Below are 25,897 nucleotides of genomic sequence, written 5' to 3'. Positions count from 1 at the left end.
AAGACTTTAAAATAAAATAGCCAAAATGATATAAAAAATAAATGAACTAAAATAGAGTTTCAATAAAACATCTTCAACAGTAAAGGATCAAAAGATGTTTGCATACGCAGTTACACACACACAGAGCAAATGAAAAAGTCAGAAAGGCTTTATTTGTTACAACTGAAAAAAAAAAAACTCAAGGAAAAGTTTATAACAAAATTTCAAAACAATTCTGAAATTTCTCACAAAACAGTAAATGACCATTGAAAAAAAGAAAAAAAAAATCACTGCATTCCCCTGCAGTCTGTTTGATTTGATTTTTGTTTTCAATACAAAGCCTTCATGAAATTAGCATCTAACTAAAAACAACATTTCAAAATAAAGGGGAAATTATTATTTTACCACTTTAGTTCTGGTTATCAGCAAATCTTTCTTTGCATAAGGTAAGATTTCCAAAGATGCCAACAAAAAAACAACTGAAATCCATTATCAGTTTCAAAAACGAAAATACATGGCTTATTACAATAATGTCAATGGCTATTTAAGTGGAAATACAAAACCACATTTCTTAAGTATATATAGAAAAAATAGATACACTCTCCCAAAATACTCCTTTAGAAACCCAAAGCTTTGCAAAGCAATAATGTCAGCAATATCCATTCCTCTGGCTGGAGGGCTGTGGGAGGCTCGCTTATGTTCCTAATTTCCAACTTTCTGAAACAATTTTTGTTTGTTTTAAGTCTTGAATTGAACTGAACAGACTGCTCAGATTTCTGGAGCCTTACAGCGGTCCAGCTGAGGAACTGGATCATCTATGCAAGAGAGGAGTGACAAGAGCAAATCAACACTCAGTCCCAAAGAGAAATACAAATGCTTTAGAGTACATGTAAATCTGAGTTTTTCATAAAACTCAAACGGTTCAAGTGTCAACATAAAAAACACAATAAAAACCATATCGCATTAAAGCTGGGAATGACGGTGGTCATTTTGCATATTTAAATATACTGCCCCTAAGCTTTGAAACAAAAATACATCTCTTTAAACGGGCAATGGTTTAGTACTCAGTACTTTAAACACATGATTCTCCAGTAACATGATACATCAGATATGTCTTAATCTGCAAGTAAACTTCAAATGTTTTCCTTCTAAAACAATCAGTACGTTTTTGTTTAACGTGTTGACAACGTCTTGGCAATTGCAAACTGCTAAGGAGCTTTTCTTTGGATTAGTTTTATAGTTGCTTCAAGTCTTTCAGAAACATCCCATAACACTTATTACGCAAGACACGACATACTGCAGTCTAGTCCGAGCTTGTACACGCACTGCCAAAAGACACAAAGTGCCTATTCAACTGTGCAATTGTATCAAGGCACAAAGCAGTTTTACATCCAGAACATCTGTATTTCTATTCCAGAGCTTTATTGTAACAAAACTGCATAGAATAACTCACTTTCTTTTCCCCTTTTGTAGATGCACATCATTGCGATCACATAACTGCAAGAGGTAGCATGAAAAAAAAAACCATACGGACAAAGTTTGGGACAATAACGAATGGTCTTACATGAACTGATGCTCACTGTTTGTCCTCGTACATAAGCTAGAGAGCCAGTCTGTGCTGAAATCAGAGTTTATCATGGAGAAAGTGTATTAACTGTGCGTGTTGCGTTCCGACAGCATTCCCATTGAGAGCTCATGGTGTGAGTGTGAAGTGCTCAGTTCGCCTCTCTCCCTGAGTACAGTACGATTATATTGAAGCTGCTGCCAGGCCACCATGCAAATATATTAGAGTAACACTGTACATAATAGTCGCAAACTACAACCTACAAGCTGCCAGCGTATGAAGCCTTTTGCCATACAAGAGCCCAAAATCTACCCCGCGGATTATGAAATACAAAACAAAAACTGAAGTACAAAATATGTCATGTAATAATAAGACACATAATCCAAAAAGAAAAACTAATAGTTGGATGAATTCCTTCTGGTTTGTGTGGAAGGACAGATGGTCAGGGCTGTCTACAGCTTGCCTACATAATGGAGCAGTTGTCTAGTTTGGGTCCAGCCTAAGAGAGAGAACCAGAGAGAGAAATGAATGTAAAACTGCTGCAAACCTTCGCTTACTACAATGCTTCTGTTTTACTGCTAATGAAATCCTCACAAAACATTAAATCATAATTTAATGTGTTAAAAAAACAAAACAAATAGGGATAATATCAAAGCAGCAAAGAATCATTCAAATCGATTATAACTTAATTATTTGGTCTTTTTTTGTCGTAAAATTAGATTTTTAAAAACATTAAAAACACATTCAAAGTTTGATACCAAGTTTTTCCGTTTTTATTGTTAATGTTTTAGATCTTAGTTACATACAAAATTATCTTTATTATTCTAATTATTATTATTAATATTTAACTAACTCAAAATAACACTGATTTGTTCACTGATTGAAAGTTTTAATGTTCTTTTTTAGTAAAAAAAAAAATCAGATTCATTAAAATTGTTAAAAAAAATTATTAATAATTTACTCTTAACGTTATGTTCTAAATATTTGTTTAAAATAAATTAAAATAAAATTATAATACACAAAATAAAAAACTGCATAATACTGCCATCTGCTGGACAACACAAACAACCATGAACAAAAAAAAAAATCACATTTACAAACATTTACCCCATTAAAGCCTCTGGATGTTGCCAAGGACTTTATAAAAAAAATGTATATATAAATATATATCTTTCAAATCTAAGACTAAAAACAATATATATATTTTTTTAAATAAATACAAACCTGTCTGCGTTTGTCATTGCTCACAATAAAGTGTGAGGGAGAGACAAATGATTCAGGCAGCCCCCCTCCGCTGCAAAACGATCGAGATGCACTGGACACTCCAGAGCTGGCCGTCACACAGCCGCTGTTTTTATCTGACGGCTGCCCGCACGAGCCACACACCACCGTACGGCTGCGGAGGTTATACTCACTATCCCCACATGTGCTGTGGGCGGCCTGCAGGGGGAGGCAACACACAGAGAACAACTGAGAACGAGACCGGTAATGGATCTTATTATAGAGAAGAATTCTGCCTGCTCTCATTTCATTTTAGTGCTATGATTCACCATGAGAGGACTACACCCAAACAAACCCAACAAACAGACTTTAACAAAAGTATATGTGTGAAGAAACATGATGTTCAAAGTGGTTATGTAACACATTATACACTTTATACTGCGCAGAAAATGTGTTTGCAAGCATTTCAAAAGTTTATTACAATAACTTTTTGAGAAATGGCTAGTGATTGCATACCATTTCATCATCATCCTCATCCTGGAATAGAGTGCGTGTGACCTTCCTCATGGCCATCTCCTGGAGAAACAAATAAATAACAAAAAAAGGGAAGTGAATGAGTCACTTGGATACCTCGGAATCAAATAAAACCTTAAAAAAAAAAGAAGCTGGCTGGTTTGATTTAACATTATCCCACCTCCCCACTGGAGCTGATGAGGGTGGTCTGGAACAGATCTCCACTGCCCCAAGAGTTCTGGGTCTTCCACACCAGGTCAGAAGGAGGGTTGTGGATTCCTCCAGCTCCAGAGGCCCAAATCTGACAGAACAGAGACGCTGAAGTCAGTCAGGAATTCAAAAGCAACTAAAGAAGACTATAGTGTGGTAAACTGATACTTACTGTGACAGTCTGCCCTGCCTTCAGAGTAAATTTTGGTGGGAACTTGTAGATGATGGGAGTGCTGGAACCAATCTGCCTCTTCACCTGCCAGTGACCCATAGTTTGATCCTGGAGGAAGAAAATTCATTTAATAAGTAAATAATAATGCATTCCCTTTTATCAGTCGCCAATGCTCCTTTTCTCCTTCTCACCTGGTCAGACTTGTTACTGAGCCGTACATATTTGCCATCCATGTCCACTTCGTCCACGGTCACGCGACCGCTGGCAGAGGCCTGCTGGGCGACTCTTGTGCGAGTAACAGTTCCACCGACCACGCTGGAGGCATCGCTGTCGTTATCGTTCAAGCGCCGTTTCTTAGCACTGCCTGAAGAGGTACGACTGGTGCTGCTCTGGAGCACACGTGTATGAGTTCCTGATCCTCCGGAGCGGGTTACTGTCACCCCACGGACAGGAGGAGGACTCGGGGAGAGACGCAGCCTAAACAGGGATAGCGGGACAAAGGATGTGAGGACGCTTTTTGAGTAAATGCACGAGGCTGATATTCACCACAAGTCCTATTGTCATCTACATTTGAGGGCTTTACTTAGCAAATATTGATATATGCAATTAATTAATCAGAATATGATTAATGCTTTTGCTCTTAGATTTAAAATGATAAAAATTTGTAGTTGTTTTTTGAATAAACTTTTGGGAATTTTGGTACGAAATGATGATAAAGTATTTCTTAATTTACTTTAATAGTAAAAGCATCTGAAAAAATAGATAAAAAATCAAACCAGCAAAAATTTAATCTATTTTTAATAAACATTCAATAAATATTTTATCAAATAAATTATAAAATATATATTAAAAATGTATTTTAATCAACTTTTCAATACTTAATTAGCATATACTGTTGCATGTGATTAAAATTTTTAAAGCAATTGACAGCTCTATTATTCACAAGCAACATCTGCATGTGTGCAACAAGCAATATCCCATTGCTCACCTCTCTTCCTCGCCCTCCAGGAGCTTCCGGTAAGCACTGATCTCCATGTCGAGTGCAAGCTTAATGTCCAGCAGCTCCTGGTACTCATCCAACTGTTGCTGCATGCGCTGCCTCATTTCGGCCATCTCTTTCTCCTTGTCCTCCATACGACGGCGCATCATGTCCCTGTCTCTGGATAGAGCCTCCTCCAGTTCACGGATCTTCGCCTCACGAGCAGACAACTGATGAAGAGAGCGCAATCGTGCAATTTAAATAATGTATAGATGATTTATTAATAGATGAATTGCTAGTTATGTTTTACAAATATAATTTCTGAGGGTGGAGTTAAAAAAAAAAAAAGACATTTGCGGATAGTTTAATTGCAAGTTATTCTATTGTAGGAGCATTGTGGAATTTCAATATGTTGCTGCCTTGCCAGCACTACAATAAATACCTGTATGTATGTGTGTGTACCTGTTTCTGTAGCTGAGTGAGCTGAGAGGTCACACTCTCCAGCCTCGAACGTGTCTGCGTCAGTTCCTCATGGGCGGCTCCCACCAAATGGCTGTTCCTGTCAGCCGACTGACGGGCGTTCTCCAGCTACACACACACAGATAACACAGGATGACATTTAACTGACAGATATGCCTCATGTCTTTATACGTGATTTTTTTTAACAAATTGCCAACGGATCAGTCAGCAAATATGTATATAGGGCGGCCCGTTTTAACAAGGCGCCCCAGGGTAGATACAAAGATGTGGATCCTCAAGTTTGCTCTTTGATTGTTGTATTACCTTGGAGTTGTAGGTCTTTTCAATTTCATCCTTGTAGATGCGAAGCTGCTCTTCGTGTTGGTTGCGCAGTTCAATCAAAGCCTCGGACAGTTTACTCTCAAAATCCTGATGGCGGCCGCCGTCGATTTCCACCACACGTGACTCATGCCTGCGCTTCGATTCACGGAGCTCCTGGAAAATACAAGACAATAGGTTAGAGTAACAGAGAAAGTCCGGCCAGTCTTTGTTTCAGTCTTCATGTTGAGAATTGTTTTTTTTTTTTTCATATCCATAGGAGAGCCATTATATGCATAGGAGAGCTCAGCATAAACAGATGTGTGTGAGTGAGACCTCAGTGTAGATGTTCTTCTGGAACTCCAGCTCCTCTTTCAGGGTCTGGATTCGGTTCTCAGCGTCCACACGTCGTAGCATTTCATCCTGTAGCTGCTTCTTAGCATCACTCAGACTGCCCTCCAGCTGCAACACACATATTCACTTCAATAACTTCTATATATATTCAAAGTTAAAACCAACATACTATGCAAAATACTAGAAAATACTAGAAAACCCTCCTATCTAAACTGATATGTACTTATGATATATGGTAAATGTATAAATAAAAATAAACAATATGAGTTTAATGTTTTACATATTCATTTTTTGTGTGTTTTTATTTTTTTTATTTTTTAAATTAATATATTTATGTAACTACATTATGGCAACTACTGGGGTTCCCTGGTCAAGAACCACTGATCTCAACCTAAAATAAAATGTACTTCAGCAAACTGTATAAGATTTGCTTTGAGAAAAGTAATAATTTAATCTTGCAATTTTATCATAAGAAAGCGGAACTAATTTATAAAGATTAAAAGAATAATAATTCATTATTACATTATTACATTACTTACATATATATATATATATATATATATACAGTATAGGCTATGGGAATGTGATTTAGCGCTATCATATTCCCAATATATTATTGGCAAAAATATTGCTAAATCATATTCCCTGGCTTAAGCAAGCAAGTAGTCACTTTGGATCATTCTCAAGTACCCAGGCCTGCACATGTATGTAATAATGGCACAAACTGCAACCTTTTGGTCCCTAACCCAGATCTTTAACCACAGCACCAGACCACCCAAACACTAGACATGGAGCTTTTTATAGAGTCACCACCTTGGCCAGCTGGGCTTTCAGATCTCTGACTTCGACCTCCAGTGATCTCTTCTCCCCCAGTGCTGTGGAGAGAGACGCGTCCTTCGAGTTCAGCAGAGCTTCCAGATCCTTCAGTCTGGCCAGAGCCGATTCCAGATCTGCCTCTTTCTTACTATTCCTACAGTTATAAACATACAAAGAAGACATTAGAGCATGTTTTTTCCTCTCGGTACACAGAGGAATACAATTATCTTATTCAGATTCTGAATAGTCAGATTATTATACTCATTCATGCATGTTGTGGTTTGAGTAGAAAGTCTCCTGCATCAAACAATTGTGAGCAACTACACTAGCATGGCACCATGGCCGGAGTACAGCACCTCAGGAGCGGATCACATCTTTTCTGCTGTCAGAACTGATCTAAGACTGTAAAATATGCATCTGGTTTGGATCCATAAGCTTGAGTGAATATGTTTGCCAAGTAGGAAAGCTGGAATAATCAGTTCAGAGCAAATGAATATCAGACTGCCCACAATTTTGCCTGGGATTTCGTACCAAAACCAAGGACCTTTTAAAATCTGTAAACAATAACCTTAAAAACCCCTCTCTGAAACAGAGCCTCCAACAGTGAATTTAAACCATATGTGTGTGACTACATTGCTGTTCACTATGAAATTGCAGTAAGGAACTATACATACCCTAATAAAAACACAGAATGGTAATTGAATCAATAAATTAAAGATGACTGGTGGTTTTGTTATGGCATCAAACGAATTAAAACAAAGTGAGGTTCAGGTTTCGTGTTTTAAAACATAGAAGGATAATAAGGCCTTACAGTCTAAAATGAGATTACAATTTATTAACCTTGTATATGTTCTTTCTCAAATCAAGTGTTTAGGGTTAGAGTTCTTCTCTGTGCATTCCAAGATCAGATTTCACAAGGCCTGTAAAGTAGAGGTTCCAAAATTAGTGATGTGACTGATGGCCAAACATGGCTTGAAACAATTAAAACTCTGCCACACTTCAGTCTCTAGGGCACCTTTCCCACACACAAAACTCCTCCCAAACTAAAGTACACTCAGATTACAAACTAAAACCTCAACCAACTGACTAAACCTACTAACTTCTGGAGTTTATATTCTCTGTTCAGTGGAGCATTCCATCAGGACTCCTTCCTGAGAAAAAGTAATTCAACCAGCTTCCCATTCAAAACAACAGAGGTTTTGTTAGGTCACATTCTTCACTTGCTGTACCTTCACTAAAAAGCTTCAAGAGGCTGGGGACAGAAAGAACAGTTAAATGCATGGAAGCTATCCTCCCTGACTTATATAAAGTCCTTCAGAGAAGTAATATGCATTACTATACATGCACTCGATAACTACTCACAAATGAACAAGGGCATTAGGCTTCTTATCGTTTTTGACTTCAAAGTTTTCAAGGTTTTTACAGTTAAATAAAAGGGAACATATGCAAGAGCTTTTGCAGAGGCCTTTGAGGTGACATTCATCACAATTTCTGAGGAACAGTGCAACTAGAACTGAAAAAAAGCTTACAAATCTATGTATTTTAGCCGTTCAGGCTGCACATATAAAACCAAGCACTGACCCTTAGCAGAATACAGTGTTTATGTGGAAAAAACTAGCCTAAATCTGCTCATTAAAACAATGAAGGTGTGTTAACAGCGGGTGGGCATATTTGTGCTAAGTCAATGGTAAACACACATCCAGAAACATAACTTCTTCTGTTTAGGACATTTGGTAATCAACAGCGTGTTCTTGTCAGCTCCCGAAAATAACTTTTTTTGTTCTATACTTCTTCTTCCTACACAATATCAAGCAGATAGCTTTAAAAACAAGACTCACAATGGAGCAAGCCACATTTGGAGGAAACAATAAAAGTTTAAGAGCCTCATGTGGCTTACATTTGTTATTTGTTCTAGTATTTTTTTTATATTTGGCATTAATTTTTTTTTCTGCTACTGTATTTGTTTTGTTGTTTTAGTTCCCAAATTCTCCAGGATCTACCCACAGGAAGCCAGACCTACCAGACAATAGAAGAACACGTGTTATCGTCACCTCTGCTCCAGGTCACAACGTCCTTGTTGCCTGAACAGACCTGGTCGAAGTTTACACTGCAAATGGTCAACTGTGTATGAATCTAGGTTTGAGTGATGGGAGCTAAGAAAACTAACTGGAAAATAAAGTGTGTTACAGCAAAATAGCATTTGAAAAACTTGAGTCTTTATTAAACCCGAGAAAAGAACTATAAAAGCTTCAATTCCAGTAAGCTTTCATTAAAAGTGTGTAGTTTGTGTGCAGAGTTGTATGTTTGTGAGAGAGGAAAAAAAAGGGAAAGGGTTTGGCTTGGCTTGGCATCTTTGATCCAGTGGAAACATTTCAGGCACAAAAAGAGCCAGTTGAGGGAGAGAAAGAAAGAGAGAGAGGAGGAGAAGAATGTACCAGACCGGCCTCCAGCCCCTCTATGAATCACAGCTATCTTTGTCCTCTTTTGTGACGAAAAAGAAACCCACGAACTAAAACCCTCTGAATGTTTTGTCATGTTACCATGGCAAAGTGCCATGGAAATATTAAACATATAGCCATCTCTGAGAAAACAGTGACCACAAACAGGGTTTCCCCACATTAAAAAAAAAAACCCACTCTAGCTGAAACCATCCATTTGAAAGCTTAAGTCAAAAGCAGATACATATTTCTCACAGAATAAGCATTTATAAAACTGATAGCCATGTATTAATATTCAAAACCTCATAAAACGCTGTAGACAATTACACATACACCCTCAGGTGGGGAAAAATTGTCTTGTTTATGGGTGCATTCTCTACATTTCGGTCTCTCAAACACTATATTTCCTGCTAAAAATGCAGCTTGACAAGCTTTACAAAAAGCAGCATATGACAGACGGTCACATGCAACAGCTGGAGGTTTTGAGAGGGAGAAATGACTGCAGGCGTTCATCAAAGCACTTATAAAGCCATAAAAAGCACATAAAACCGCACAGTCTTACACAACACTTCAACAATATGATAAAGGACTAGAGCTTGTCAAATCAAATCTCTTTTAGCTTAAATAAAAACAATTACTACAATCTGTATTTGCTAAATTTCAATATATTTGCACAGAATACCAAATGTTAGATATGTAAATCCATATTATCTTCAGTGTTTTATGACCATTTTACTGTTTTATAACTGGACAAAGTTCTGTGCAAGCATCAAGGAAACTGTTGGGGAATCTGTATTTGACTAAATTTACAAAATATTCTGCCATATACTAACTTGAAAACAATAATTTATTTTCTTTCTATTTCAGCATGTTGAAAGGCAGATTACCTGAATGAACGACAATGACATTTACTTCCTGTAAGCCTATAAGTCTGAATCAGGACATCAAAAAATGTTACTGGGTTGAAACATATCGGTGCAATACATCTCCTTATCACTAAGCCCAAGATCTACCTTACAGCTCCACAATAAACCTATTCACTGCTTTTGACGTAACTGTGACCTCTACTTTCCATTTCTACTAATGGGTGGAGTGGCTGGCCACGTGACTCGATCTTAAAACAGAAACGTCTCATACAGGGGTTCCCCATTTTCCCACTCTGCTATGAATAAACGTTTCCTTTTTAATTGTCGAGGTGATTCTGACTCACTTTTGCTGGCTGCAGGCCCACCATGAGGCCTCCATGGAGACCGGGTCAAACATAAGGAAGGAAAACATATAGTCTGAAGAAAAAAAGATGGTGACTGAGTTGTATAATATGCTCTATTATAAACATAGTCTAAAAATAGACCAATGCAAAACCTGAATTGGCCAACTATATTAGCTTGAATTTGAAAATAACATTGTAACATCACATCTTTATAGAGTCTTAAACCAGCTAGGAAAAAACTGAATAAGCATAAACAACTATAGATTCATACGTTTGTTTTGTTGTGTTTTTTTTAAACTGAGGGATAAAGTCTAAATTATTTCCTGCAGTTAAGCTTTACTCAAACACTACCTGCTATTTGTTATATATACACATGTAGCAGATCTGTTAAAGGACTTTATGTCCCAGATAGCTGTGCAATTTTAAATTCAAATCATATCTAAATCATCAAAGCATGAGCAGGGTGGTGCAGATACCAAGTGGTTTGTCTCAACGGATGATTATGGCTAGTCTGGGTTATATTTGCTTATCTAATACATCTTAAAGTAATTTACATTTATTCTTCTTTTATTAAAGGGTTAGTTCACCCAAAAATTTAAATTAGCTAATAAATTACTCAACACTGACTTTCTTCTCTTATGCAAATCCAGTCAGAGTTATTAATAAAAAATTGTCTTTGATCTTTCAAGCTGTTTGATGCCACTCAGCATTATATTGCTGATTATAACTGCATCGATTCACTACAGAAGGCCATTGTTCACTCCCCGGAGCTGTGTGCAACACTTTTTCTTAATGGATGAGCTTTTTATGAAACTTCTCATGGACTGATGCAGTGCAACACCTGCTGAATGGCATAAAACAAATTGAAACGTCGAAGACAATATTTAAAATAACTCCAACTGAATTTGTCTGAAAGAAGAAAGTCATATACACCTTCAGGGTCAGTCATTTATGGCTTTATTTTCATTTTAGGCTGAACAAACCCTATACAATAAATTTGAAACACACTGTTGATTAGGGGTGTAACGATACGCGTATTCGTATTGAACCGTTCGGTACGACGCTTTCGGTTCGGTACGCGGTACGCATTATGTATACCGAACGGTTCGTTGGAGTAATTAATTATATTTGAAAAAAAAAAAAAAGAGAGAGAAAGAAATATAATGATATGCGTTCAACAAGGTAGCCCAATAACCCAAACAACGTAACAGGCAACGCCCCTGACACTCCCGAAGAAGAAAAAAACACCATCTTATATGTTTATGTTAGGCTACTCAGCAGGCGCTCGCTCACTCAGTACGCGCTGAAGGCTCGTTGCAAAATAGCCAATGCGTTTAACAGACTAGAAATGAGAAGATCCTCCAATAACCAACAGGTCTGGTGTTTGGGTGCACTTTGGATTCCCTTTAAGCTATAATGGTGATGGCAAGAGAGTGGTGGATAAAAAAACAACGGTATGTCGCATCTGCAACATGACAGGGTACACCAGCGGGATTACAAAAAAAAAAAAAAAAAAACCAGCGGGAATATCTGGGATATATGCGTCAGTACTATCTGGGAAAAGACGAAAAAAAAAGGAGAAACATGCACGCAGCAAACTATCCCTGCAGCATTTAGACACAATAGCTTACAGGGAATCCAACCCAAACACCAGACCTGTTGGTTATTTTAGGATCTTATATTTCTGGTCTGTTAAATGCATTAGACATTTTGCAACGAGCCTTCAGCGCGTGCTGAGTGAGCGAGCGCCTTAGGGGCTAAAAACGCATGGAAAACGCTAAGCACGTCTTTCTCCTCCTTTCCAAAGCGCTCGGGCAGAAGCGCTCATGAGGCGTCTGTCTTTGCTAAGCAACAATGACGTGCTCTCTCCATGAGACGCGGAAATTTCAGCGAAGGATAAATGGATTTGCAGCTCTAAAAATCGCTTGCAGTAGCTCTGCTACTGAATTTATTTCAAAATTGCAATCCATATACAACTATGATCAGCTGTTCCTTCATCTTGGCTGAGCTCTCAACGTTGTTACGGGAAAGGATGAAGCTGATTGGTTGGTTCTTGTCACATGACCCGCGGTGCGCTTGCGGCATTCTGAAAAGTTGAGATGTTTTTACATTTTGCTGTATCTAAAACGTATCGAACCGAACCGAACCGAACCGTGACATCAGTGTATCGTATCGAACCGAACCGTGAATTTTGTGAACCGTTACACCCCTACTGTTGATACATCAACATCCATTATTTTCAGCTTTATTTCTTCTGTTTTAGCCCACCTCTGAAACTGTAGTTTTCCAATTACTTTGTCTTTTTTGCATTTTGCTTTCTATAAAAAGACTGAAATCTTTTTAAAACAAGATCAAATTATAGACATCAGTTCTTATTTATTTTTCCTACCACATTTGCAGGTAGTTTTGCTTGCTCTAAGAATAAAATTCAATATTGTAACATACATTTTATATAAATAATTATATTTTTCCATATTTTAGGCTTAAATCTTATAAAATAGGTTAATAATATAATATAAAATGGGTTTATGCTCATAAGCATTTAAATGCACTTAAGAATTTATCTTGAAATGAAAATAAAAAGATATAAAAAGAAAAAATTTAAATATTTTCTCCAAACAAAAAATTTTACAGACAAAAAAGGGAAGAAAATTACAGCTTATAATTGATTTATTTTTTTAATACATGGTAAAGGTAGCCTGAGGAAAATGGTTAATAAAATAATGTATGATTCTACTAAATCCTAATGGTGGTTTTGAAGGGTGTGGTCCTATAATCATACCAGATCCTGTAACCGTGGTTGAATTTGAACACCCAATACAAAGAGAACATTATTCCAACTCCCTGATTCATTAGCACATGACAGATGCTAAAACTATTTCCCTCGGAGTGAAATAGCTTTACATGATTTATCTGGTCCTTCAGTCTAGTCTGGCAAAAAAAAAAAAAAAAATACAATCTTTAATGTCAATTCAAATGAAAAAAAAAAAAAAAAAAAAAAAAGGAGACAGAACAATGATGGAGAGCTGAGATGTAGCCTAACCCTGCATGAATGTGTGTATAGGGTTACATATGATAATAAGCACCTACTTAAAATCTACCTACCCTTATCAATATGCATAAATGTGTGTTTAGTTTTCTACTATGCAACAGGGAGGATAGACTGAGGCTCTGCCAGCGTGGCAGCTTTGCGTTTAGGCGCCGATGATGACTCACTCTCTCCCTTACACCCGAGGCCCATACACACCACCAGAACAGCGCCAATTACAGTAACCCTCTCTCCACCCTCTTTATACAAGCCCAGTCTAACATAATATGCATCGGAGGGTCTCCGGCCTTACAATATAAACACTGATTTCCACAGATTTTTCCATGGAATAAACATAACGAGATTCCACTGTCATCTCCGGTTCTCCAGCTATAACGTTCGCCTGTTTGCAGCTGCCTTCAGTTAAGAATGGGACAGAGATGGTGTGTGTGTGTGTGTGTGCGCGTGCAGTACTACTCTGCCAGTGTTCCCCATTACAAGTGGTTTGGCAAAAAACAAACATCGGTTCAGCCTATGAGTCACATGGCACTGCCACGTGACAATTCCTTCTCTTTCACAACGACATCGGTTTATTGAACAATTTTATGCCGAAAACAGAGTTGGGAATTTACTGCTTAAAAAACGATTTTTAAATGCAAAATGCGTCTTAAAATGTATTCATATAAGTAGGATAGTATTTAGACTAAACAAAAATAAAATAAAATAGCTTTTAAGCTAATGTGACTAAAGTCATCTCATGTAAGTGTACTGTACTTAATTTTTTTTTTTTTTTTTCATTAAATAAATGGCTAATTTCTTCAAGTACAAAAGGGTTGGTATCTTGAAACTTTTTTTAAAAGGAAGCAAATTACTGAGTTTCTCTTTAATATTCCTGATTCATATTCATACTGTTCAAATGAAACAAAAACACATTCAAGATTTTGTTTATAAATGAACTCTAAACTAAATTTGTCTTTCAGTAACGGTTTGGTGCTTTAACTGAACCACACTCTCTTGTTTTACGTGGAAGCATCTCTGCAAACAAGTTCACTCTGAATTCTCAACAAATCACTTGCAAATGAAAAACATGTTTGATCTTTAGTTTAGAGTCTGGGGATGGTGATTATATAACAGACCGAATGAGTCAGTCCGACCAAAGCCTTTCCAGATCCAGCCACTACCAAATGAAGCACCACTGCGTTCAGGATGAAGTTTAGAGGAGTGTGTGTGGTATGTCCACATCTTATATTTGACATTTTAAGAACAAAAGGATTGTAATATGGAGCTGAAAAAGCCAAAAGAAGTGGGTGTGAGTCTAACCAAATATGTATGCGTGTCTAGGCGAGTACACAAGAATATTTTAGACTATTTTAAATGATTTATAATTTAATTTGATTTACCATTATGCCTTATGAATGTGTGTTCCGCTCGTCTACCATTCAAACTCACCAGAAAAGCAAAGTCCCCTCAAATAACAAGCCGACAGGATATTTGTTTGTAGTATATCGGTTCCTGTCTGCAGTGGCGCTACTGTGCTGAAACATGCCAACGCTGCTAAAATGACACTCTGCTCACATGCTCTGATAATAATAGCTTTTATTTGCTATTATTCGGATAATTAGTTTAAAAAAATATATCTGATTCTGTTGCATGAAACTGGATAAAAATAATACATTGATATTTAATATAAAGGTAACACTTACTACAATAAGGATCCATTAGTTAGTGTTAGTTAACACAGCTTAACAACAATACATTTATTACAGCATTTATTCATCTTTCCTTATGATAGTTGATGAGAATACAGTTGTTCACTGTTAGTTAATGTTAATTCACAGTACATTAACTATTAACAAACACAACTATTGATTTTAATAATGCATTTGCAAATGTTGAATTTAACGAACTAAGATGAATAAATGCTGAAGAAGTATTGTTTATTCATTCATGTCAACTATTAGTTAATGTTAGCTAATGAACCTTATTGTAATGTGTTACTAATATTAATATAAATGATGTCCAATTCTATTGTTACTTTCAGTAAAAAGCAACATTAATAATAATAAGAAATATTTCTTAAGCAGCAAATCAATCAGCATATCAGAATGATTTCTGAAGGATCATGTAACTGATGACTGGAGTAATGATGTATGATATGTATATATTTTTTTTTATATTCAGTATCATTATAATGGAGTTAAATTAAAAAGTCTTACAAAATTACTTTGCATTATTTAATAAAATAATAAATAATCAATGCAAAGCATTTTTGGTTTCGGTTTCTGTCCAAGTGCATCCAGAATTTTCGGTTTCTGTTTCTGTTTTGGTTTCCGGCACAGAACGTTTATTTCGGTGCAACCCTATTTATGATTTAAAGCTCTTCAAACACACACACACACACACACTCCAGTGTAGTACGGAGCAGCTCTTTAGGTGGTTAATGATCTTTTATCATGATCATCGCAGCTAATTTTACTCAGGTCAATTTAGATGCTTCAGCATCCCCCAAAAATCTGGATGTTTTCTTTTTGGATGAGAGGGTTAAATATGTATTAACAAGACTGGACACACATTCTACTCAGTGCCCGAGAAAGCAAAGGCTGAAACAAACAAAAAGCATCTTGAATCACTCATCACAGTGTGTTACTTATTATTGTCATGACATCAAAGAAAAAAAAAAAAAAAAAAAATTCACCCAGAATGTCCATGTATAATGTTCCAGAAAAAAATAATCTAGTACTGAGATCCTACTCTGGACTGTAAAAGCATTATTTCTCATTAATTAATGTATTTATTAGCAAACATAAAAAGCAGGAGTTCTGAAAAAAAGAGAGTTGTCTGCTAGTTGTCATAAAATAATCAATGAAGTTGTGTACAATGCAAGCGCACACTTCAAATGACATTTAACACATTTGGCAAACACTTTTATCCAAAGCAACTTGTGTATTTGCCAATATGTATGCTTCCTGGGAATCAAACCAATAACCATGTTCTATGAGCTGTTATGTGCTGCGCCACTTTATTTTAATCTTTATTTAATCTGTCCAAAGATACATTTAAAACCACCAAATGTCTGTTGAAAAAATCTGCAAAATGTAAATTATGTATCCACCACAAATAGCTTTTTAAAGGAAAATAACTGCAATAGTTACTTTTTAGAGAGAGCCTGTTACATTTATTATGTTTGATTTATAAATAATGTTGAAAAAATGAGCGAGAAATACAGTATTCATGCACATTGATAATTTTATTTCATAGCCATAGTCAAATATTGTCTACTGAAACAGTTCCAGTAAATAATGGTCTGGACCATAACTTGGAAAGAAATGTAGGGACTGGATCTCTTTAATTGAATATCCCTAATCTAAAACATTTGTGTACCCCTGCTAGCAGCATAATATTCCAATAAAAAAAACGTTTTTTTTTGTGCCTGTATATCATTCACCAATACCACATGTTTGAGAGCTTTTTTTTTATGTGCCAGAAAAAAAAAGTGATTTACAACAGATTTTAAAAGAGACCAAAATAAACAAAACCTGTCGGCATATACAGTACATTCATTTAAAACAAGAAAGAAAAATGATGGTAAAGCATCTTTACTGAATTCCCCTATTTACTGTAACATTAGACAGTTGGGACAGTTGATCTTTAGTGAGGTCATGAGGACAGCAGGGAAAACAGAAATGCCCTGCGGCAGTCATCACATCACAAAAAAAAAAGAAAAGAAGAGAGAGGGAAAGAGAAAACGAGCCGGTTCCCTGCGGAATGAAAGAGATCTACAATGGAAAAGGAGAGATGGCTCTCTATTCAGATGCATATGTTGTGCTGAACAACACACAGAACTATTTATTCTGTCCTAAACCGTTTGAATACACAGGTGCCTGCTGAACTCGATACACTGTAGATTTAATAGAAAGTTAAAATGACAAATAATAGAACAGCCTTATAATAGAGGAAAATCTCATTTTATTCATTTTTAGGCAGGACAGCCCTCAACTAAACAATGAAACGCTGCAATAATCAGGGCGTTTCTCTCTATTAGATCAAGCTTTTTCTCATTGTCAACTGTCACCTAAAGAATAACGTTCAAAAATCTACTCATTAAGTGTAATTTTCTTGTTAGACACACTGACATAACCACAGAGGGACTGTCTATTTTAAATATGACTTTTGCAGGAAACATAGCAGCAGCATACCGCATGATAACTGTTCATTACCATGTGTGTATTCTGATAATGTAAAAGCCAGACAATGATAATATACTTTGCAAAAACAGATCAACAGGATGCAACAACACTAGTAAATGAACCTTCAAATGGTTGCACTGAGTGATTACCATATTCATGAACCAGTTATTTGCATCATATTACAATGCAAATATCACTGTGCATGTTGTACTTTTAGCCAATTTATTATATAAATTGTTAATATTAAGATTTCTAAAGCCAAATGTACATAGGCAATTCAAAACCCATGTTTTGATAGGGTGGAGTGTCTTTTCTGGGTATCCTTAACTTGACTAATAATATAAGCACCGGTGAGGGTAAGTGGCACCAGATAAGCCATTCAATGTAAAACCTACAGGATGGTAAAGGAGGGGCAGGAAATTAGTCACTGGAGTAACTTTTTTACCATCTGAAAGCTGCCAAATACGATTTCATTTACACTTAAGCTATGAACATAGAATAACAAAATGCAGACACAAAGCCAGTGAGTGTTGAAATGATAAAACTGTTTTGTGTGTTAAGTTCATTGCTATGTTTTAGATGCTTTTATGTTAACATTTTATTTTGTACTCTTGACCCTGACCCAAAGATAACTGGAAAGGATGTGCCTCATTTTACCCAAAGCCTTAATACTGAAAGCAAAAGTGATAAGGCAGGAATATACTTACAATCTCAAAGAGCAAAGAGCATAGGACTAAAAGGTGAAGTTTTTTTTGCGAAGATAAAACTGTCAGAGGTTGTGTGTGTAAGATCAATGCTCTTATCTTTTAATGGACACGCTTCCTCTTCCCAATACGCTGGAATAATGGAATGACTAAAACTAAGATTTTAACTAATTTTTTGCAAACATGTTCGGACCGCCTTCACGTGGGCCAAAAAATACATCGTCTGAAAGGAGGCTCAGGAAATACCTAGAAATGCCTGTAGCATCAGAAGATATGCAACTAAAAAGTAGGTAGAGTTAGCATTTTGAATCATTTATTAGACAAATACCAACTCATCAAGTTCCCCACTTTCTAGACCGTAACTAAGTACAGTTTCATTGTATTGTCTAAACAAACAAAGAGGGGACTCGCAGCTTTTTAAATGAAAGGTAAGTGATGACATACTGCTCTTTCAGTATGAACTGACAGATGCATTTCATCTGCTCAGTTTCCAGCTGTAGTTTTTCCACATATCAGTCACACACTCCTACACTGCACCTGTTAACAGAGTTCAGACAGTGACACACACACAGAATAAACATTGGATATATTCTTCTACCTGATAATGACCACAGAAGCCAAATGCTGCAACCGCAACAGCAGCCACAAGCACATGTACAACCACAGCATGTGCGCACATACTGTAGCTCCTGTGAGCCAAAACTGAGATCCGTCTCCAGTGCATGACCCTACACGACTCCCCATTCAAGAACTCGTCTGGGCCGTAAGCTTCCTAAACAATAACTAAGGTCAAAGTATATGAGGGATCATTTTCAAACAAGCAACTTCACATAGCTCTGGAGGGAGTGTCATTGAGAATCCTTTACTAAGCAAAAAAAAAAAAAAAAGCCCTGTGTCAATAGGGCTATAAAACCCTATTTTTTTTCTAACTGGAACCTTTTATGGAGCGTTCTAAGTTGCTTCAGTAAGAAAACATCTGCTACGCACATAAGTGTAACGCAAATGTATCAAACTCACTGGAATAAAATAAGGCTACTACTGTTCCAACATGGACACCGGGCTTTCTTTCTGAGGTGAGGGGTTAAAGTGCTTTCCCAACAGTTACTTCAAGCTCATGAGTCACCACTCAGTCCGGTCAGAACCTCTCACACACCCTGGCAAGGCCTCATGGTAGCTGTGGAAACCAAACACTTCTAAACAGCTCAGCTTTAGTGAGTCTACGAGTCCGTCTGCATTAACCGAGTGATGGAGGATTACAGGAACTCATGAGTGCTACTGTAACCCTGGGAAACAAATAAGACTATCTCTTTCTGCTGACTTCCCTTATGTGTACAACCACAAACCTTATGAAATGAATGAACGTGACTAATAATGGCTTTCACTAAACTCTCAACTTGTCTGGCATCATTCAGTGACTGCATTTCTTCAGCCTTGATGTCTATTTGTCTTTGAACTACTCCCTTTAGGGATCAACACACCTCTTGCTTCGACCAACGCACTGACTCAGTCTACTACCATAGAGACGGCAAGATAAACAATAGATTATAATAAGAATCACTGTGACTCAATGACAACTACATCACAATGCTGCTTAATAAACTTAAAATGAACTAAAGTTTGAGATGTGGAGTTTGGGTATCTCTAAAGCACACTGATCTGAGACGGTTGAAGGGCAAAGGACGAATGCAAGATAATTAAATGACTAGATTTTATGAGGCGTAGTTGCTTCTTAGATTTATTGAGATAATCTTTTGTCTTACATAATGCAGTTAGTTATTGCCAAACTGTTTGAAAGTAAATACAGCATTTAAAATGTAATTTTTAAGATTACTTCTGTCATCTACTGCTTAATTTAATAACACAATCTTTGGCATATCTCAAAAGGAATATTTCTTTTTCATACTGTATACATTATAATGTCATGATGCCTAAAATTGACTCATTTACTGAACTTTATTGTCTTATTTTTTTTGTATTTATTTAGACCAAATAAAATGACAACATTTTAAGAGAACTCATGCGTCCCTAACTCACATCATTATTTTGTAGATATTTTACATTCTATGGGAGGGAGGCTTGCAAAGACACACTTTAGTCAAATTAATCATTAATCTAAACACTTTAGCGCAAAAGAAAAAATAAAAATTAATAAGTGTCCACTGGCTTTTTGGCTAAACCTACATATAACAACGATTGTATCAGTTTACTTTAATCAGTGTAAAACTTTACACAAGCAGCAGAATTTCCACAGAAGACAGGAAGTATAAAATGTGAATTCAAACTAGAAACAGACACACAAAACCTGTAAAGGGTGTGGTGACAGCCAACAGCCACTTCCCAAGCAGATACAACACTCCCAACATTCACACCTCACATACCTGAGCTGCAGCACACTTGTAGAACAGACTGAGCCAGAGACAGTGTGTGTGTGTGTGTGTGTGTGTGTGTGTGTGTGTGTGTGTGTGTGTGTGCGTGTGCGTGTACATTACAAAACCTGCGGTCAGAAATGTTTCTGAAGGATCGTGTCACACCAGTCACATACTTTGCAGTCACAGAAATAAATTACATTTGAAAATATATTCAAATGGAAAACGGTTGTTTTAAATGGTTTAAATGTGAATGAAAACTATTTTAATAACAATTATTATTAAAACAATTATTTTGTAAATATTTCACAGTACACATAGAAAGGTTTCTTTTAAAGCTGCGGTAGGGAACTTTTGACGCTCTAGCGGTTAATAAACAGAACTGCTTGCATCTTGCGGAAGAACATCGTAGCCGGAACTACTTCTCTCTGTTTATGTCTATGAAGAATCACAAAGGTACTGGGTTACTCCGCCGCGGTATCCCCGAAGCAATCTAAAATAGTCCGAATATAACCACTTATTATAAGTGCACCCTAGTGATTCAGGACAAGCTAAAAACATGGTTTGTAAAATGGATTCATGGTGTACTCGCTTATTATATACATTTTCTACATTTTGAACACAAACAAAGTTACGGACCGCAGCTCTGATTGGTTGTTTCTTATCGGGAGCGATGTATTTCTGCAAATGGCGATAGGACCACTGGGAGGAGCCAGAGGAGCTTGATTTTTTCACAGATTATCTGTCTCATATTCTACTGTCAGGACATAATGACAGGTTTAATAAATATGTAAAAAATATTTTTTACAAAAGTACCCTACTGCAGCTTTAAATCATATAATAAATAAAGAGAAACCCGAAAAAAATTAGATAAAAAGATAGAATAGAAAAAGAATAGCACAAACTAGTGTTAGAAGCCTTTTGGGCTTTTGTTAATTGTATAATAAATAAAAATAAAACAAATAGATAGAATACAAAAAGATTAGAGAAGCTAGTGTTAGTTCCTTTTTTTTTAAGAAAGCAAGATGTTAGTAAATGAATAGAGAGCAAGTCTAAAAAGAGCTAGTTTTTTTTCCTTTTTGAATTAATTATTATAATTGAATTCAATTTAAATTGAATTTTAAAAAACATCAAACAGACGAAAGCAGCAAGCTGTCAGCCTTAGTGACAGGAGCAATAAGCAGATGTGAACTGCAGATAACTGCCTTCATGTTTCAGCTAAATTTAGCTGAGGACTAGGCGAAGAGCCCAGGGGTCGGCACCATTCAACACTTTAGGGTTAAACTTATCTTTTGGATGTGTGAAAGGATTTAAAGGAAAAGAGCCTAAAATTTGCCATTGTCTACAGATCTTTCTACATTCCTGATTTAAGATCTGTAACCTGAACCATACAGAAAGTAAAACTGGTGGAATTTAGCTCCTGGGTGGAATGAGTCATGGCAATTGCTACTGCTGACTCGGATTCAGACGTGGATTGATTCACTTACTGGAATAACACTGGTTTGGAGTTTTAAAGGTATTTTCATCCCAAAAAAGGTACTTAAAAAAAAAAAAGCTAATTAAGTCATGGAATAACATCCATGGTTTGCACACATACCTGGCCTTCAGCTCCTTGTAGTCCTCGCGCACCTTGCTGAGCTCCAGTTGCAGTCGGGCTCGTTCTTTGGCCACCGAGTCCAGCGTCTTCCTGGCATCCGCCAGCTCGGCCTCGTACGCTGCTTTCATGCCGCTCAGCTCACGGCTGATCTCCGTCTCCGACTCGGTGATGCGCATACGCAGACCTGCGTTCTCTGTCTCTAGAGAGCGCACCTTATCGATGTAGACCGCCAGACGGTCATTCAGGTTGCACAGATCCTCTTTCTCCTGCAGCCGGCTGATGCGGGTGGGAGACAGGACGGTGGTCGTCCCTCCCCGGGAGCTTCGTTTCTGACCTGGAGTCTCCATAGCTGACTGGATTTGGTGCTATTAGCCTGAAAATGTACAGGGAATAGAATAGAATGGGGAGAAATAGAAGAGACATATTTCACAGGCGATATATTCAGGCATCTTTTACAGTCACAATCTTACAGTTACAAATAAAATAAATAGATGCAAATGAAATTATAAACTCTGGCCCTCCTTCCCTTTCCACCACCCCTCTCCCTCACTTTGTGTCTTACCGTTTCCGCCACGCCCAACCCCTGATCAAGTATGTCCAGCACAAACTTCACAGAATAAACGTTTCGTTTCTCAAACTCGTTTTCTGAAATCTAAAATATGCTCACTTCCAAATAATCAAATCTGATTCAGATCTTATTGCCAAACTGGTTTAGAATTCACTGCAACTTTTCCTGGATACCACGCAAACACAAACTTTGACACATTTTAAACAACCAGCACAGACATGCATCAAGTCTCATCCGCAAGAGCTGTGATTGCATGTTTGTTTTGGAACCTTGAAGTAATTCCAAACATTACAATGTGCTTAGACGGCACATGTGACACTCCCCCTTAACTCAATTACAGGAGTAATCTGTGCTGTACTGAGCAATGCTACAAAAAAAGCTATGAAAACACAAATTAAAAATAGATTTGAGCCCTGAACATTCACAATTTGCAGTACTGCTAGTCAAAACGCCTGAATCACTGACCTGGTAAAGCTGAGAGAGTTACTGAGGGCTTCTACAGCTGCTGTGTCCCGTTGAAACTGCAGAGAGAGGGTCTGGTCTGACTCGCGCTCTTAGTCTCTGGCAGAAACTCACGCCTCTGTGAAATGAGGAGGAGAAGCAGGAGCAGGAGTAGAAGAGCAAGCGAAGGAAAGGAGGGTGGAGCTAGTGAAGTCTGACTCAGTAAGCCCACACAAGGGAATAAAGATTTTACTGTATTTCACATAGTCACAGAACCGTCTTGCCTTCATTTTTTAGATACAGTCTGTAACTTGTGAGATAAGTAATATAAATGATATTAAATAAAATCCCTTCCATGCTAATGGCTGATCCACAGCAAAATGAAATAGAAATAAAATAAATAATAAAATAATGTTTGATCACAAGCTATATAAAAAAAGGGAAAACCAATTATTATTTTTAAATTAAATAAGTAAAAAAAATGAAATCAATATTTCCACATAATTAAAGGTAGTCCAAAGAGTCCTCCGAAGATCTACTCATCCAAACATGAGCCAAAGAAAAATATCCTTCACACATCCATCCAAGAAACCCAGAATACATCCATTTGCTGTTACATGAAGCTTTAAAGGAGAAAGTCACAGAAAACAGCCTTATATTAATAACACTGCCTGGTATTTATTTCGGAGGGGTGGACATACTAAAAATGAATTATCCAATCAGGTGTCTTAGTAAAAGGAGGGAAAGAGAGAGCAAGAGAGAGGGAGTGGAAGAGACGAATCCTTTCGGGGAAAGAAGGCTGTGCTTTGATTCACTTAAACACCACTAACTAGTCACCTTCCATCAACTCTCTGATGCATATTAGGATTCAGGATCAAACCTGCACATCAGTGTTATTCCCCCTCAGAAAAAAGGTACAAAATCCATCTTGTTTTGATTGTGCACAAAAACTCTTCTAGAAACAACACCATGAGGCTGTCAAGATGGCAAGAGAGACCGCTATGAAAAAAAGCAGACAATCCTTGCTCAAGGGCAAGAGTGGATCGGTGGGAAAGTCCCAGAGACACCAGAACCTACCGTCTATCAGAGACTACAGAGAGCTGTGTAATACTGCAGGGGGAACCGGTCTGTTCTGCACTTTCTTTTCTCCTGTTGTCTCTCTCTCTCTCTCTCTCTGCCACCTTGTCGCATTATTACACACATCCACAGCATTCCAACATAACAATGAGATTCCCTGGGCCTGGGGGAAATGTCTCTCAACCTCTAGAGCTATCTCTAAAATCTGTGGGGAATGCTGGGAGACCATGACACAAATATACTAGATATAATCTGCAGACTTTGGAGTTGTTGTTTTTTTTACCTGCGAATGTTTGTGGAGGTATTGGGAGGTCAAAGGTTGCAGATTTAGAACACATGCAGCAAATTACAAGACATGACAGGTTCCAACCAGTATGTTTTCACAACATGGAATTCAGACACATTCACTTGGGTGGCATTACACTACTAATACCTTCTTAAAATTACATAGCTTTCATAAAAAAATCGAATTACTTGAAACAAATCAAGTACATTTGTGCCTGTAACGTTAATTCACAATATTACATAACACACTTTCAACTGCAGTCCAAACGACTAAATGAGGTCTAAAGAAGAGGACTCCCTTGAATCAACGAGGATATATTTAAAAAAAATGACTGCTTGTTAAAACTGTTGAGTCATGCATTGAGAATGAACATACAAATCTTTCTATTCATAAACACCCCACAAAATGCCCGTTGCTATGGACTAGAGTAACCACCGCGTGAGATTAAACGTTTGAGCAAAAACTCAGACGTGGAAAAGTGACTCACAGTTACCGAATCCCAGAATCAGGAAATGTTTGCAGGCGTTCAAGGATCCACGAAACGCTCCCGTCTAACGTGGGCCATGGCAATGCTGATGGACTGTGCAACGCCCTCTACTGGCCACTCAATAGAAACACACACACACAAAAAAAAAAAACTACCATGGTAACCAAATAAAAAATACTCCAAAAATGCATTAAATACAATTTAATCGTACCTTGCGCTAACTGAAATTATCCTATGTGAATTTTTATTTTATTTTTTACTATGAACAAAATGTACAAATAAAAGAATAAATAAATATATAAACCAGTCTCTCTCTCTCTCTCTCTAAATGTGTGTGTGTGTGTGTGTAGTGTATAAGTATAATATACTTTTAACAGCAATATTTACATGTCATATACATCACAATTAAGTCATTTTGAATACACAACTGTAAACTGCAAATTTTTTGATTGATTTGATTGGACTATTAGGTAGAATATTGCACAAAAACAGGCATTCCATTCAGTGTTCATTTATCATACTACTAGGTCTACTTGTTCTTATATTTGTTGTTATACCACTTGTTCATATTTAGGCTATTACCTTATATTATTATCTACTACTTGATGTTATCATCAATGCTGACAGTTCAGCTACTTATTATTTTTGTTGAAACTGTGATATATTTTTATGAGTTTTCTTTTTTCTTTTTTTTTCTTGAATAGGAACAATATTTATTTGAAATAGAATCTTTCTGTGAAATGTCTTTCCATCCATGCCCTTCTGGTTTAGTACTCTTCTAGTGACCTCTGCTGCTGACAACGTAAAAGTCTCACTCAAGACTTTCCACGAGCTTCTCAGGTTCTCACGCAACTGCCAAGTATCTCCAGCTGGTGGCAGCATTCACACAGAGGTTTTTAGATATAAATATAAAGTGTTCCTGT

General features: G+C 37.0%; 1 protein-coding gene across 2 annotated transcripts in view; it reads right to left on the bottom strand.

Moving 5' to 3' along the window:
• lmna (lamin A) overlaps positions 1-25,084 on the bottom strand; it is a 25,343-nt gene extending 259 nt beyond the window's left edge. The window contains exons 1-14 of one of the 2 annotated variants that reach the window (XM_026283991.1): positions 24,975-25,084; positions 23,149-23,263; positions 22,116-22,488; positions 6,583-6,739; positions 5,752-5,877; positions 5,422-5,592; positions 5,101-5,226; positions 4,648-4,868; positions 3,851-4,136; positions 3,660-3,767; positions 3,459-3,578; positions 3,281-3,340; positions 2,768-2,983; positions 1-2,042 (exon numbers count right to left, since the gene is read on the bottom strand). The exon at positions 1-2,042 is cut by the window's left edge and continues 259 nt beyond it. In XM_026283991.1, coding sequence (XP_026139776.1) covers positions 2,007-2,042; positions 2,768-2,983; positions 3,281-3,340; positions 3,459-3,578; positions 3,660-3,767; positions 3,851-4,136; positions 4,648-4,868; positions 5,101-5,226; positions 5,422-5,592; positions 5,752-5,877; positions 6,583-6,739; positions 22,116-22,462 — 1,974 coding nt within the window. In that variant the 5' untranslated portion in view covers positions 22,463-22,488; positions 23,149-23,263; positions 24,975-25,084 and the 3' untranslated portion in view covers positions 1-2,006. Of the gene's footprint in view, positions 2,043-2,767; positions 2,984-3,280; positions 3,341-3,458; positions 3,579-3,659; positions 3,768-3,850; positions 4,137-4,647; positions 4,869-5,100; positions 5,227-5,421; positions 5,593-5,751; positions 5,878-6,582; positions 6,740-22,115; positions 22,489-23,148; positions 23,752-24,974 lie in introns of those variants that run through there. The other variant, XM_026283992.1, reaches the window with a different exon arrangement.
• Between the last annotated feature and the right edge of the window lie 813 nt (positions 25,085-25,897).

Source organism: Carassius auratus, chromosome 16, assembly GCF_003368295.1.
Source record: "Carassius auratus strain Wakin chromosome 16, ASM336829v1, whole genome shotgun sequence".
Taxonomy (NCBI): domain Eukaryota; kingdom Metazoa; phylum Chordata; class Actinopteri; order Cypriniformes; family Cyprinidae; genus Carassius; species Carassius auratus.
This window is presented reverse-complemented; position numbering and strand designations above follow the sequence as displayed.